This window comes from Odocoileus virginianus, chromosome 7, assembly GCF_023699985.2.
Source record: "Odocoileus virginianus isolate 20LAN1187 ecotype Illinois chromosome 7, Ovbor_1.2, whole genome shotgun sequence".
Lineage (NCBI taxonomy): Eukaryota > Metazoa > Chordata > Mammalia > Artiodactyla > Cervidae > Odocoileus > Odocoileus virginianus.
The window spans coordinates 59,923,938-59,939,905 of NC_069680.1; the positions used below are offsets into that span (position 1 = coordinate 59,923,938).

General features: G+C 50.1%; 1 protein-coding gene across 1 annotated transcript in view; it reads left to right on the plus strand.

Moving 5' to 3' along the window:
- Positions 1-15,968, plus strand: part of COL13A1 (collagen type XIII alpha 1 chain) — a 149,203-nt gene that overhangs the window by 117,639 nt on the left and 15,596 nt on the right. Inside the window, exons 25-33 of the mRNA XM_070469837.1 lie at positions 584-646; positions 1,726-1,770; positions 2,091-2,243; positions 2,781-2,879; positions 4,202-4,246; positions 8,120-8,161; positions 9,131-9,157; positions 10,078-10,158; positions 14,081-14,116. Of these exons, the coding sequence (XP_070325938.1) occupies positions 584-646; positions 1,726-1,770; positions 2,091-2,243; positions 2,781-2,879; positions 4,202-4,246; positions 8,120-8,161; positions 9,131-9,157; positions 10,078-10,158; positions 14,081-14,116 (591 nt within the window). The remainder of the gene's footprint in view (positions 1-583; positions 647-1,725; positions 1,771-2,090; positions 2,244-2,780; positions 2,880-4,201; positions 4,247-8,119; positions 8,162-9,130; positions 9,158-10,077; positions 10,159-14,080; positions 14,117-15,968) is intronic.

The following is a 15,968-nucleotide window of genomic DNA, read 5'->3' on the forward strand; positions in this document are numbered from 1 at the left end:
AATCCCACACTCACCCCACTGATCTGCTTTCTATCACCCTAGCTTAGGTCTGTCTTCAGTTCTGGAGTTTCTTAAGAATGGAATCAGTTAGTATGTCAGCATCTGCATCTGGCTTCTTTTGCTCTGCATCACGTGTCAGAGTCTCTTTCTTTTATGGCACGGAATGTGCAGTGCTTGGCTCTTTTTCACTGCTGTATAGTATTCCACTGTGTGAATGTACCAGACATTCACCTGTTGATGGACATTTGGGTTGTTTCCCAGAGACATTTCTAAATCACTGTCAGGAAAGGTCAGATTTATCTTCTAGGAACCCAAGGAGCCCCCAGGGTGTAGAGGGAAGGGGAGGAAAAGGCTGATAGGCATGACTCTAGGATCCCCAACCCTGTCTTTAGCCTAAACACACCCAGAGCTTACCTGCCTTACACTGTGGAGTCTCCTGGTTATTTTCTTTGAAAAAAAAAAAAGTGTCCCTACCACTGATGAGATGTTTGGAAATAATCAGCCTCCACATACACCTCCCTGGAGACAGGCCATCCGTCCTCAGTCATAAAGTTCTCCCACAGGTCTCTCTTTCCTTTCCTAGGGGCCCCCTGGTCTTCCTGGGCAGATCGGCCCACCCGGAGCTCCAGGGATCCCAGGCGAGAAGGTAACACTGTCTTGACAAGGCAGATTCAGACCCTGCAGAAGCCCTGCATGTGTCTCTGAGCACGGGACCCTATGGCTGCCCCCACCTGTATCCTCATGTTCTCAGGGCCACCACCCCACTCCAACCTGTAACTCTCCCCAAGCTCCAAGTCACCACCTGCCCACCGACCCTCCCACACCCTCAACTCTGCCATTCTTCCCTCACTGTCTGGTCTCAGGCTCCTGTAACTCACAGGCCTCTGTTACAGTGAGGCCTGGGTCTAGATGAGCTCCCACCCTAGCTGGACCCACAGCAGGGACTCAACCCACCATCACAGCACTTAAGCCCCTCCCCAGTCTCACCCCTCCCTCCATTCCCGCTTCCTTTTATCCTCTGCCCTCATCCCTGTGGATTTTCTCAGAAAGCCACGCTCATTTGTCCTTCTGTCCTGTACTCATGAGGCCTTCTGCCCTAAAGTCCCTTCTTGTCTCCCCTACATTTCAAAGTCCTCATATTTCAATCCCACCTTGAAGGCTGCCACCTCCTCCCTGAAGCCTTACCTGATCTACCAGCAGGAATTCTCTGCTCTTTCCTCTCAGCTTGCTTTGGTGGTACAGCTGGTTATTTGCTGTGCTGTGTTTAGTCACTCAGTCATATCTGACTCTTTGTGACCCCACGGACTATAGCCTGCCAGGCTCCTCTGTCCATGGGGATTCTCTAGGCAAGAATCCTAGAGTGGGTTGCCATGCCCTCCTCCAGGGCATCTTCCCAACCCAAGGACTGAACCCCGGTCTCCCACATAGCAGGCGGATTCTTTACCATCTGAGCCACAAGGGAAGCCTAAGAATACTGGAGTGGGTAGCCTCTCCCTTCTCCAGGGGATCTTCCCTACCTAGAAATCAAACCGGGACCCACTGTTCATTAACCACAGGCCTTGGGCTCACGACTCTGCACTGGGGTCCTCACCTCTAAAACAGAGTCAGTGAAAGTACATACCTTCTGTGTGAGTGCTGAGGACACCTGTCACACTAAGTGGTATATAAATAATGGTTACCGTTCTCCTCTGGTCCGAGAGTGACCTTGGCTTGTTCTGGCTGCAGGGGGAGATTGGACTGCCAGGCCCTCCCGGACTCGACGGGGAAAAGGTAAGGACACTCCCAGACAAACCTCTAAAGATAGTCTTTGCCCTGGGGGTGAGGGTGCAGAAGGCTCTGGAGGGAGCCCGGGTGCACACCTTGTGGGGAAGGGAGAACAGGGGAGGGAGGACCCACCTGCAGAAGCCTCCCAAGCCCCACTGCTGGCCCCCGGAGGAGCCAGGCAGACCCACGCTGCATAGGCTCTCTGCCTAGTCCAATAAAGCACCAAAGAGCCAAGTCCTTTGGGCCCCCTGCACCCCATTCTTTCATGTTCTTCCCCTCGATCCTCCATGGGTGTATCTAATACGTGTTGCTGATCTTTTCTCGAGGGACCTCGAGGCAAACCAGGAGATGTGGGCCCTCCTGGTCCCCAAGGCCCCCCAGGAAAGCCTGGGCATGCAGGAATGAAGGGAGAAGACGGCCTCCCGGGGAGCCCAGGAGAGAAGGGGGAGAAAGGGGAGACGGGGCAGCCAGGACCACCGGTGAGTGCCAGGCCCACCTAGCATGATACAGCTGTGTGCTGTGCCCGGTGCAGCTGGAAACCAGGGTCGGGAGCCGGGGACAGGGGCTCGCCTGCTTTCTCCTCCAACCTTACTTTATGAAAATAGTTTCCTGCCTCAAGAGACCTGGGTCCTGCTCTGTCATCTCCCATTCGCAGGAAAGTCCCTGAGCCTGGCAGAGCCTCAGTTTCGTCGTCTGTAAAATGGGGATGATAATGCCATCCCTGGATACCTCACTGGGTTGTTGGGAAGATAAAGTTGTGGGTGTAAAACTGTCTCTTGGGACAGCACCCAGAAACCCTAGACCCAGGAGAGGTACTAACAAGGGACCTTGCCCAGGCCAGCTGGGTTTGACCTAGGAACCTTCTTTGGGCCTCACACCTTCCATCTGAGAAATGGACAGCACCCTAGACATCTGCTCTCAGGGGAAGGGGGTCCCACGTGCAGGCCGCAGCTGGTCCTCAGACCTCAGTGTGATGACCTAGCCCTTGGTTAACAGAGATCTTTGTCAATCCGTAGGGTCTAGACGGCCCAACTGGGGAGAAAGGAGAACCAGGTGACCCAGGGAGACCCGGCGCGACTGGACTTCCTGGCCCAATCGGGCTCCCAGGATTTATAGTAAGGCGAGAGGACAAGCATCACGGTGGTCAGCAGGCCTCTGCTGATGAGGGCAAGCAAGTCGGGTGCCCTGACTGCGGTCACCTGCCTAGCAGGCGCCTGGTGTGATGAGGCAGCCCTGACCTCATCTGCCGTCCCAGCCTGGGGGTGGGAGGGTACTCTGGATGAGCAGCTGCTCCCTGAGGGGCAGATTCTGGGTGTCAACAGGGGTTCCAGCTCCCTCTGCTCACAAAATGGTGGCCTCCCTTTCCAGGGACAAACAGAGTTCAAAGGTGCCAGAACCTTGGACTTGGAGGAATTCTCCTCTTAGAAGTAGAAAGAAGCTCAGAGGTCAACTAGTCCTACCTCTGACCCAGTGCAGGGGCCCTCGGAGGCCACTGACTGCCCACTCAGCTGGGACAGGCAGGCAGCTGGTGGCCTCCTGCCGTGTCCCCTCCAAACTGGAGGAAGTGCTCCCTATGTGGTGTGAGGGTCCTCCATCAACACCCCGTGGGCCTGGCTCTGCTTCTGGAGCCATATTTGCTTTCAGTAGCTGCATAGCAAGTCACCACAAATTCAGTGGCTTAAAACAACACACATGTGTTATGGCAGTTCCACGGGTCAGGAGTCCCAGCATGGGGCCTCCGCCCAGCGCCTCTCAGAGCTGCAGTCAGGTTGCCATCGGCTGCATTCCCATTTAGTGCTGGGGTTCTCTTCCACACTTGCTGCTGTTGGCATAATTCAGTCCTTTCTATAGTAGGACTGAGTCCCTCAGTTCCTGTAGGCCACCTACAGTTCCCAACCACACAGCCTTTCTCATAGTAGGCAGAGCACATTACAGTAGCTTGCTTCTTCAAGGCCAAGGCCAGGAGGAGCGTCTCAGTGCTCACAAGCAAGACAGAGGTGTGTGTGCTTGTGGGTGTGTGTGAGACATACTTGTAACACAGTCTTAACCTATCAGTTGTATAACATCTGTATAATTTGTACCTAAGCTTATAACATAATCACAAGAGAGACAGACCATCACCTTTGCCACAGGCCATATTCTGTTAGAAACAAGTCCCAGGTCTATGCTAGGGTCTCTACCCTATAGGATCCATGCAGAATATCAGTCTCTCCTCCCATGTGCTGTTAATAGAACCTCAGACTCAGGAAGCCAGTGATCACAGGCTCCCTGCCCTGGTCTTCATCTTCAGGCCAGTTACCCCCCGTAGCTTCCCAGGTGATCCTTGCAGACACCTAGACATAGCCTAGTCCTGGTCTGGTTTGTCACAGATTTGAGGGTGTCTATCCCAGACTCCCCGGAGTGCTGGCATCCACGCCGTGTTGTTTTGTGTCCACAGGGAGAGAAAGGAGAACCAGGGGAGAAGGGTGACCCAGGAATGGAGGTAGGTTGTGACTGCTCTGCGCCTTGTGTCATGGGGATTGTGACAGGGACCTCATCACACCACAGCCTCCAGTGGGCACAGCATTGCCATGCTCCAGAATGAAATTCACAACTGCCTGGCACAGGAAGAGGGCAGGAAACAACATTTCCTGAGCACTTTAGGATCGTTGTTGTGAAGTTCGCTCCACTGATCAAGTCCCTCGGTGGCATTCACATGGCACCAGCCATGTTCCACTCCCAGTGCTAGAGCCTGCAGACAGGAAATAAACAGACTGCTCCTGGGCAGCAAAGAATCTCCACTTGTGGGCACTAGAATGGCGACAGCTCAGGGAGTCGGGTGAGCACCCCAGAGGATGGGTCGTTGGAGCAGGGTCTGTAGGAGTTTGCCCAGAAGCTCCAGAGGTAGAGTTTTCAAAGAGAGACAGTATTCTTATGAGAAGTGCGGTGGTGAAGGGGAAAGGAGAGAACAGTGGAGTGAGAGGTAGTCAGGATGGAAGCCACCTTCTCATTAGACAAGAGGGGATCAGGCTCAAGGAAAGAGCCAGGAAAGCAAGAGAAATCAAGGATGCGTGAGGGAGAGGCTGTTTGTTGGGAGAGCCTGTGCCACCCCACCACCACTGCAGAGAGAGACCCCCAAAGAGTCTCAGTCCCCGGAGAAGTCTCCTCAGTCACCCTTCAGTGTCCCCAAGCCCCGTCAGCATTTAGTAACCCAGCCTTGATTATAGAACACGTGTGTTATTTATTTGGATAGCCTCCTAAGGAAATGCTCTGAAATTCAGGAAACACATAATATGCAAAAATGTTCCTTCCAGATGTATTTAAAGTACAAATTGGAAACAGCCTGCATTTCTAACAAGGAGGAAATGATTAAATAACTTACCACAACAATACTAATGGTAATAATAGTCCCCATGTTGGAGAGTTTTTCTTATGCCAAGCCCTGCTCCAAGCCCTGGCTAGTAGGAACTTATTTTTATTCCATTCGGTGAAGAGCACATCAACATGGAAAGGAGGTTTTTGGGGAACAAGCAAAAATGAAAAAATGGGTTTTAAGTGAAAAAGAGAACCAAATTTTATACATATATATATAATATCATCATAAGTATAGATACACATTCAAATACATTTTATGTATCAAGAAAGTATAGAAGGAAATAAAGCAAAATATTAGCATTACTCAGAGATATTTATGCTTTTTCCTTCTTTCAATTCTCTTTTTTTAATTAATTAATTTTTAAAATTTATTTATTTTTTAACTGAAGGATAATTGCTTTACAGAATTTTGTTGTTTTCTGTCAAACCTCAACATGAATCAGCCATAGGGATACATTCTCTTTAGTTGCTATGTTAATGAATTTGTATTCCTTTAAAATTTTTAATATTTTAAATTCTCACATAGTAAAAGTGACTTTTCAGGGATGCATGTAAGGGTCTATGAATTTTAATATATTCATGATTTTTGTAACCTCTACCCCCATCAGGATATACGATTTACTTATTTATACTAAGAAAAAAAGTAGTAAACTTTTTTTTAAGAAGGTAGAGTTTGCAAAGATTGCATTCCCTACAAGGTGACTACAGTATTGCGGAGCTAAAAACTCCACATGGCCAAGGACAACAGGAGTTCCCTGTCTGCTGAGTGCAGCAGCTGCCTTTGTGGTCACCTGGCAGAGGGTCCCCATGCTGGCCTCACTCCGAGGGATTCTGTCCCTGGAAAGGTGAGGTGCCCACGGAGAGTCCAGAAGCTGAAGTAGGGGGACCCACTCAGAAAAGAGCAGGCAGGTCTCCTCCCAGCTCTTGGGTAACTGACTGTGGACAAATGGATGTCCATCTTCACCGGAGACAGAATCTACCCTTCACAGCATCCTCCTCTGAGAAGAAGACCTCCCAGGTTCCTTCATCTTCACTGTCCAGTTCAAATCTCTTCTACTTTAACCTACCTTCAAAGGAAATGGAGACCCATATTCCCCCTCCTGTTACCACCCTGGGGAGCTTGAGGAATAGTCTTGAGAAGCATCTAAGTCTCCTTCCATTCCAGATAACCAATCTGTTTCTTTAAGCTAAAGGTCTCAAACCCAAATGCTAGCCAGGACCAAGCATGCAACAAATGAATGCAAAAAGTCTGGGTTCAAAACAATAGAGAGGGACTTCCCTGGCGGTGCAGTGGTTAAGACTCTGCACTTGCAGTTTGGGGGGACACAGATGTACTTCCAAGTCAGGGAGCTAAGATTCCACATGCTGCATGGAACAGCCAAAAAAAAAATAATAGCGAAAAACAATAGGGAGTGGTGAGGACTAGGGTAAACCAAAGAACTGAAGCCCCACCAAGCGGGGAAAGCTCTCCTTGAGCTTCAGGTAATTGTTGCCAGGCAAGAACAAGAACAGGTTCAACAGTACATGAACCGTGAACTTCCAGATGTTCAAGCTCGTTTTAGAAAAGGCAGAGGAAGCAGAGATCAAATTGCCAACATCCATTAGATCATTGAAAAAGCAAGAGAGTTCCAGAAAAACATCTATTTCTGCTTTATTGACTATGCCAAAGCCTTTGACTGTGTGGATCACCACAAACTGTGGAAAATTCTGAAAGAGATGGGCATACCAGACCACCTGACCTGCCTCTTGAGAAATCTGTATGCAGGGCAGGAAGCAACAGTTAGAACTGGACATGAAACAACAAATTGGTTCCAAATAGGGAAAGGAGTACGTCAAGGCTATATGTTGTCACCCTGCTTATTTAACTATATGCAGAGTACATCATGAGAAACGCTGGACTGGAAGAAGCACAAGCTGGAATCAAGATTGCCGGTAAACATATCGATAACCTCAGATATGCAGATGATGCCACCCTTATGGCAGAAAGTGAAGGACTAAAGAACCTCTTGATGAAAGTGAAAGAGGAGAGTGAAAAAGTTGGTTTAAGCTCAACATTCAGAAAACTAAGATCATGTCATCCAGTCCCATCACTTCACGGCAAATAGATGGGAAACAGTGGAAACAGTGGCAGACTTTATTTTCTTGGGCTCCAGAAGAACTGCAGATGGTGACTGCAGCCATGAAATTAAAAGACGCTTACTTCTTGAAAGAAAAGTTATGATCAACCTAGCATATTAACAAGCAGAGACATTACTTTGCCAACAAAGGTCCGTCTAGTCAAGGCTATGGTTTTTCCAGTAGCCATGTATGGATGTGAGAGTTGGACTATAAAGAAAGCTGAGCGCTGAAGAATTGGTGCTTTTGAACTGTGGTGTTGGAGAAGACTCTTGAGAGTCCCTTGGACTGCAAGGAGATCCAACCAGTCCATCCTAAAGGAAATCAGTCCTGAATGTTCATTGGAAGGACTGATGTTGAAGCTGAAACTCCAATACTTTGGCCACCTGATGCAAAGAGGTCGCTCATTGGAAAAGACCCTGATGCTGGGAAAGATTGAAGGCGGGAGGAGAAAGGGATGACCGAGGATGAGATGGTTGGATGGCATCACTGACTCAATGGAAATGAGTCTGAGTAAACTTCGGGAGTTGATGATGGACAGGGAGGCCTGGCACGCTGCAGTCATGGGGTAGCAAAGAATTGGACACGACTGAGCGACTGAACTGAACTGAACGGGAGAACAAGAGCCTGGGGCTACCAGATTTTCTGGTTTTTCAAAAACGTCTAGAAGAATAGACATTTTGAGGCATTAGGCTTTTTCGCAACATTGTGTAGGGAATTGAGTTTTTATGAGTTTCTGACCTGTTCTAAGCCTTCGTTTGGGAGACCGTGTACTGACGGTTCTGTCTTCCCCCTTGCAACTCCAGCCGGACCCCAGACTATGGCAAAAGGCAGGGCCACTAAGAGTATAACAGGGGTGGGCTAATCATTTCCCTTTGGCTTCTAGGTTCCTGGGCCACCAGGGCCAGAGGGGCCTCCTGGACCTCCGGTAAGTTTAGAGGGCTCGTCTGTGTTTCAGTCCACTGTGACTAGGCCCCTGACACCCCCTCTCCGTGGCAGTCACTGGGCTTAGCTGCAGCCTTAGGTCAGCTATCATCTATTTCCACGGAGGGATTTTCACATCCACACACCCCCATGCTCCTCCTCCCTCCCACCTTAAACAGGCAGCATCTTTGTGACACCAAGGAGCCTGGGCGTTGCCTTGTTTCCTGGCAAGAGTTGACAGGCTTGACAACCCCTAGGTCTGGTCATGGGGTGTGGTCCTTCCTCACAAAAGTCAGGGTCACTCTGTTCCTTTGCTATCAGACTTCTGTTCTTCTCTTTCTTCTCTTCTGACTAACCAGCCAGCAGGATTAAAATAGAAAGTGACCGGTTTAAAACTGACTCCACTAGGTTGGCCCTTCCATATTTACAGGTGATAAGGCACCTTTAAAGGGACCCCTCTGCATTATACCTAGAGGATCCCTAAGCCTCCCCCCAGACCAATAGATGCTGGTCCCTGTCTCTGTGGGGTTCACAGTCCCCATGAGGATGGGTCACCCCATTGCCACTGGTACAAGTAGTAGCAGTAGCAATAATGGCAGTCACCAACATTTATTTAAACTTGCTATGTGCCTAATACTATGCTAAGCACATTGCACATATCAATTTATTTCACTTTTGCTGGGTTCTCTCTGAATCTTCCTTTCATGACACTGAGTATTCTCTCATGAGTCAGCTGTGGGGGCCACAGAGAGATTCTCAGTTAGTATCTGGCTGGGGAAGGCTGGCTCAGGCCTCACTCCAGAAAGCCCCAGCAGACCCCCTTTAGCATTCCCTTCTATCTACCCCAGGCGGGGATCCCAGCCCAGGCTCTATACCCTAAGCCCTTGCCCTTCTGCGGTCTAACTTGTGGACAATGAGAGTGACTTAACCAGAAATGCAGTTCTGAGGTGCCTTGTTTTGATTCCAAATGCAGGGGCTCCAAGGCGTTCCTGGACCAAAGGTAAGAGATCACGTGGCAGGTGTTGGGTGAGGGGGTGGAGGAAGGAGCCCTGTCGGTGAGGACAGAAAAGAGAGAAAGTGCTTCAGAGGCAGACCAGCTGACCCCTTCCCTAGACGGAATTATGTGACATTTTAGACAGTGGGGTAGAATTAGGACAGAATAAAGTCCTGTGGTCCCATTAGTATCCATCACTGATGCTGGACAGGCTTTGGATTTAGAATTTTCCCATCCATCAATTGACCCTACAGAATGACAGGTTAGATTCTTAGCAAATGATTAGATCCTTTTTCCATGTAACCTACCCCAGACCCTTCACTCACCCTGAAGTATAGGTGGGAGATAGAGGTTGGCAGAGCATGGGACCCCTTCCTGGGGCCAAGCCCACTGGACTCTGGCCTGGGATTCTCCCAGCTCCCTCCCTCAACATCTCAAATGGATACAAGAGGCTGCAAGCCGCTGGCATGGGGAAGCCTGTGTCTCCTGCACTGACATTCTCCGGGGGACAGTTTCTTTCCCTGATTAGTTTGGGAGACTCAGAGATGCAGTGGTGGCATTTCAGGTATTTGCCAGCCAGGATCCCCAGCATCCCAGTTTTTCTGCTATGCAAATGGTCATCTATGCCAGTGCCTGACCTGGAACTGATGGGGGTTTGTCTCCTCTCTTGCCATCCCCTTTCCCTTTGGGGACCTCAGAGTTACTACTGAGACACAAGGGACTCTAACATGAGCGGAGCCCAGCTAAGAATTCAGTGATTCCTGGAGTCCCCAGCCAGCCACCCCTGGATGAGCCACCTCCTCCTCCTCCCTCCTCTGTCTGCCCCCCTCCCCACCACCCACCCCTGTCTCCAGGACCCCAGAGTGCAAGGGTGAGTTGTCTGGGCCATGCTCTTCTGTGATCTCGCCCATCTCCCTTCCCTACAGGGGGAAGCAGGACTAGACGGAGCAAAAGGAGAAAAGGGCGTCCAGGGAGAAAAAGGAGACCGAGGTCCTCTGGGATTACCCGTAAGTATCTCGGACCCTGCACACTGGTGTGAGGAGCCCAGCCTGGTGGTCCTGAGGAGGTGCTGAGCAGGCCCCCAGGAAGGACCACTGGAAAACTCAAAGTTCAATAAGTTGTGAGCTCCCCAGAACTCCGTGGGGCTTTGCTTTCCCACCTGGGCTAGACTGTGGGCGCGAACTCTTGCTGAGGGCCTCCTCTGGGCTGGCCCTGGCCTAGGTTCTGGAGGAATGTGGATTTGAATAAGTCCCCACCCCCACCCCAAGGAGTACCCAGCTGGAGAACCAGAGGAGGCCCAAGATCAGCCTTATTGTGCTCAGTCCTAATTGTACTCGTTTGAGGCAATAAAAATCTCCCTTTATTGGGGCCGAGCTTAGAGGACTTGAGAGCACTGGGACAGTAGAGTGTTCTCTCTCTCTCTCCTGCTTTCCCAGGCAGACTCCAGGAGAGCCCCTGCTCTCTGCTCTTAAGCACTGGCCACAGCAAAAAGCTTGCAGAAAGTCAGATCTTCCTGTCCCAGCAGGCTAAGGCCACTCACGTCTCGGTTCCCTGGATCTCTGATCTCAGCTAAAGGCCCCAGGTCAGGGTGGGGGCTGCTTGGCAGGCCTCTGCATCTCCAGATGTGGGGCCTGGGCTCAGTGAATTCCTGCGCCCCAAGCTCCAGTGGGAACCCCGCTGGCCTGGTCACTGCCTCACCTGTCTCCAGGGAAACGCATGTCACCACCCTCCCCAGAGCCCTGGGCTCCACCCTCCCTCACACCCCAGTGAGGATGGCTCGCTTTGTTTGTTTTTCAAGATATGGAAGGAAACTTTAGGATTCCCTGCAATCATTTTATTAACGGGTCAGGAGAAAAAAGTGAGTCACTTGAATTCACAGATGAAGTCAATGGCCCAGCTGGGCCAGAAGCTGAGCCTCCACTGAGGCCACAGCCTTGCAAAGAGAGCTTTTCCCAGCTACTGGGGCTTCCTCAGTCCCGAGCACAAGGCCAGCTCCCACGCTAGGAAACCGTAAAAAAGCAGGGGAATGATAGGAAGCCCAGTTGCCCCAGCTTGGCAGGGCTAGAAGGTCTGCTTAATGTAATCACAGCAACCAAGCAGCAAGAGCAAAAGGTATGATTACACCTCATTATTGCATCAAATGTGGGAATAGTTAAGGAGCTGATTTCGCCTGACAGACTACAGTAACTGATGACTTTAGCAGACACTTTTCCCGTGTCTTAAGCTGTATCCGGAATGATTAAGTGTTTTTTACTGTTAGAGAGCCTTCCAGTCCCCCACTCAACCACAAACCTCTCCTTGTTCACCTTCATGGCCCCCACGACCCTAGTAAACATTGGGGAATTCAGTCAGAGGTTGACATGAAGACCAAACAGGTAATGTAAACAAAGAAAGCGCCAGACGAAAGACAAAGTATCCAACTGTCTTTAATTTTTCAGCTTTTGATAGAGACAAGGGAATAGAGAAGTACTTTTGCTGGCTTAGGAAAGCAACAGAGCAAACAATATTCATAAAAGACAACTAACATGGACTTCAGAGGGACAATACGGAGTAGTGGGGACTATGGTTCAGTGGAGACCATGTGTCTCTTCTTATAGAGCCCAGTCCCTGCTCAGTTCAGCTGACTTGTCTTAGGGGAGTGAGGGTCCAGTATTTCTGCACACTCTAACTTTTCTAAGGAAGCTAGACATCTGGCATTTGATGGACTATCTCATTTTCTAATATTAAGTCAAAATTATTTGCAATACTACAACCCATATAAAATATGTTAGTGGTCCACATACGGTCCCAAAACCTCCAGTTCATGCCCTCTGGTCCAGACAGCTCAAGATAACTCAGTATTAATACTCTATAGACAGATTTCCCTGGTCTTACAGTGGATAAGAATCCGCCTGCCAGTGCAAGGGACACAGGTTCAATCCCTGGTCTCATAAGCTTCCACATGCCTCAGAGCATGTACCACAACTATTGAGCCTGTGCTCTGGAGCTTGGGAACTGCAACTGCTGAGCCCATATGCCTCGACTACTGAAGCCTGTGAGCCTAGACCCCAGGCTCTTCAACAAGAAGCCACCACAATGAGAAGCCCATGCACCATAGTCTTCATTCTACATGATGAAGAATAGCCCCTGCTCACCACAACTAGAGAAAGCCCACATGCAGCAAAAAATAATAAATAAATAAATTATGTGTATATATATATTCATATTAAAATACTGCATAGACAAAGTATATGGATGTTTAGCTCAAGTTCTATTTTTAGGCTTCACCTCAGTGTTTCCATTCATACAGCAGCAACCTGCGTTTCCAGGCACATCCTACCGAGTTCTTCCTATTTACCCTGCAGAAGAGATTCTCTATGCGGGCTGTACACTGGAATCTCTTGGCGTTTTCAAGTGTGCTATTTCCCAGGACTCCATCTTGGAGACTCTGTTTGAATTGGGCTGGGGTGGGCCCAGGCATCTGTATTATTTAACATCACTCCCAGGAGATTCTGACATGGTAGCTGGGGTTGAGAACCACAACTTTCTAGGCCATATGGAAGATCAGTCCCAGGATTATGTGGTCCTAGGACTGAGAAGCAAGGCCCTGTGAAAAAGTGAAAGTGTTAGTTGCTCAGTCATGTCTGACTCTTTGTGACCCCATGGACTATATAGCCCACCAGGCTCCTCTGTCCATGGAATTCTTCAGGCAAGAATGCTGGAGTGGGTAGCCATTCCCTTCTCCAGGGGATCTTCCCGACCCAGGGATTGAACCTGGTATCCCACTCTGCAGGCAGATTCTTTACCATCTGAGCCACTAGGGGAGCCCCCTGACTAAGAAGCCACACCCTGAGGGATCCTACTACCTGATATCCTTCCCCCAGGATGAAGCAGCTCCCTTCCTCCCTCTTTCCTGGGGGTATTCCCCCACCTTTAAAATCCTGAGGCCTAGGCTCATTTCTGAGGCTCAGTTGGAAGCCACTTTCCAGAACTCAGTCTTCACTAGCCTAGAGTGTCCTAGCTACTCTCTCCCTGGTTGTCGTGTCAGCATCATCAGCTCTCCTAGGTGGGCTGAAGGAGCAGCATCATAGCCCAGAACAGGGGCAAGAGCTCTAATTCCCACTGTACTATCACTGGATGCTGCCTAGTGAGTGGGTCTTAATAGCATCCTGACTGCCAGCCAGTTTATTCCAAGGAGCAAATGGCCTTAGACCTCTGTCCTAGGAGCAGTCAGCTGCTTCTAAAGCCTTTTTCTATAAAAGAGGCCCTGTCTGGGATAACATGAATGGGCTGAGTTTGTGTTAAGCTTTGCCAACTGTAAAGTGCCAGAGAAATGTCAGGCAACATGAATATTATCATTCAAGGCCCAACTCCTCCCACCTAGCTGAAGCTGAAGTAGGCCAGCATCTACTGGATGTTGTAATTCAATGTTGAGCCTCTTGAGGTCCTCCAGTGTGGACTCACATCAACAGGTATGCAGAGGAGGCTGGGAAGACCGTCCTTACCTGGGCCTCACCTGCCACATCTTCCCCCAAGTAAGACTGGTCGTAAAGGATGCACTAGCTCTGGTTCAGATGCCTCTCCATAAGTTTACTTTCTGTATCTCTTTCCCTGGAGCACTGCAACCTCCTGGGAGAGAGGTTTCTGAGAGAGGATGAAAGGAGAGAGGGGAGCAGGGGGCACAGAGGATGGGGATGGCCATCGGCACTGATCTCCATCCAGCTTGCTCAGCAGTTGGCCACACTGCACTCAGTGTCTCCATGTTTTTGTTGGTTTTCGTGTGAATACATTACCTGTCCTCCCAAGCTTATTTCTCCCATTTTGTTTGATGACCAGCATTTATGTCTGTCCAGAGTCACTGCTTCACTCACCTCTCCCCTCCCTGGCCCCTTTTTCTCCCTCCCATTCCTCCCTTCCCCTTCTTCTGGTCAAACTGTTCCCTTTGTCCAGGGAGCTTCAGGTTTGGACGGCAGGCCTGGGCCACCGGTGAGTGTCACTTCTCCATTACCCCTCCACCCACCCCACCCCACCCCACTCCTGGCCTATAAGCCCTTTCATCTGTCCTGCTGTGGCCTCGTTTTTTTTCCGTAAATCATGGCTTATCCCACCACCGACACCAGAAAGTGCAATCTGTGCTCGGTTCAGAAGTGCTTATTCAGGCCTCTTGACCAAAGACAATAGGCCTTCATCTCCATTTCCCTGTTCATAGTATGCACACAGGGTCCTCAAATCTGAGTTTCAAGACCACTGGATGTGGGGTGGGAGGCTGCTCCAGTAGCAAAGAATCTGTTCCTAAAGGAATGCTGAGTTCAGCCTGGGACTCAAGCCCTGGGGGTTTGGGCCATGACTTACCCCCACCAAACACAACGGTGTCTGTGTGTGCCCGTCATGCTGTGCTGTCTTCATACTGTGAGCTCTGTCCATCTCCTGTCTGCCCACAAGGGCTTTCTAGTCCTGTGCAGCCACCAGTCTGGTATGTATGTGGGTGAGGCCAGCACTGATGGGTGAGGGCAGGTGTTGCATAGAGGAGCACATAGGCAAGTCCAAGCTTAGTGTTCGGAGAGCATTTTACATCCACACCTTTCACCACATCTGCCACAGGCCCTTTCTCTTTATCCTCCTTGCACCTAGCACACCTTTCCCAGGTGGCCAGTCTGAGCTAGAGGGATTATCTGTGGCTGAAATCAGAGAAACCATGATTTCCTCTCAACTACTTATTCTATTCATATTGGACAGAGGGGAGCAGTGCATATGTATACATTTATATTTTCTGTCCCCTTTGAACCTGAAGGTTTTTTTCTCATCAAATCAATAACAGAAAGTTAAAGGAAAATGTTTATTTGCCAATACTAACATTTATTGGGCACTTCCTAGGTGTCAGGCCCAGAACCAAATGCATGCCATGTTTTCATCCATTCTAACCTTGCAGCAGGCTGGGAGGCAGACACTCCTGTTCTCATTCCCATTTTACAGGTGGGAAAACAGATCCTTAGGGAAACCAAGAAACTTCTCCAATATCAGTTTATAGGCCTTCGAGGAAGGAGTTGAAGCTGACCAGTAACTTCAGAGTGCTATTCTGACACTCTGTCACAGACGTCCACAGCTTCTCCTCCTCCCTCAAAGGGGCCACCACCAACATCTTATGGCTCTTTTCTTTTTTTCCACATAAAGTAAATCAGCCTTTCCTCACTTGCTCCCTCTCTACCCCCACCACCTGTCACAGCTACATCCCAGCACCACCGGGAACCACCCATAGGCCCAGGCCCAGTCCTCATGTCCTGAGCAAGAAATACAATCACTGAGGCTGAGCAATAGGAATCTCTGAATTATAGGTTTCACCTAGAAGGGCTGTAAGTTAGGAACCTGGAGAAGATGTTTAATTATGCCCTAGCAAGCCCCACTCTGTTTCTAAGCAACACAGCTCCGATCCCTCCAGCTGCCCTGTGGGGCTGCAGCCCTGAGTCAGGGGCACGTAGGGCACACCTCCACGGCAGGCCAGCGTCAGCAGACATCCACTAATCTCTCCAATCCAGCCTGTCCCTCAGGGCCTGGGATGGAGACAGAAGGCCCGGCCTGAGGCTGAAGGCCAGGGCCCGCAGTGGGGGTGGGGTGGGGGTGGACGATGGCTGAATGACCCTCCCACGCCTGCCTCTGTGTGTGCGTCTGCATCGGTCTCTGTGGCATGAAGACCCTCCTGCTGCATGTGGAGCTGTGTCGGCAAAGGGGTTCCAGCCCCCAGCCTCCTCACCCCTGGGATGGTGTCAACTCCCTCCCGAGCGCTTCTGGGAGCAAACTAAGCAACCGTTCTCCTGCTGTTTTCAGCCTTGGCAAGCTTGGT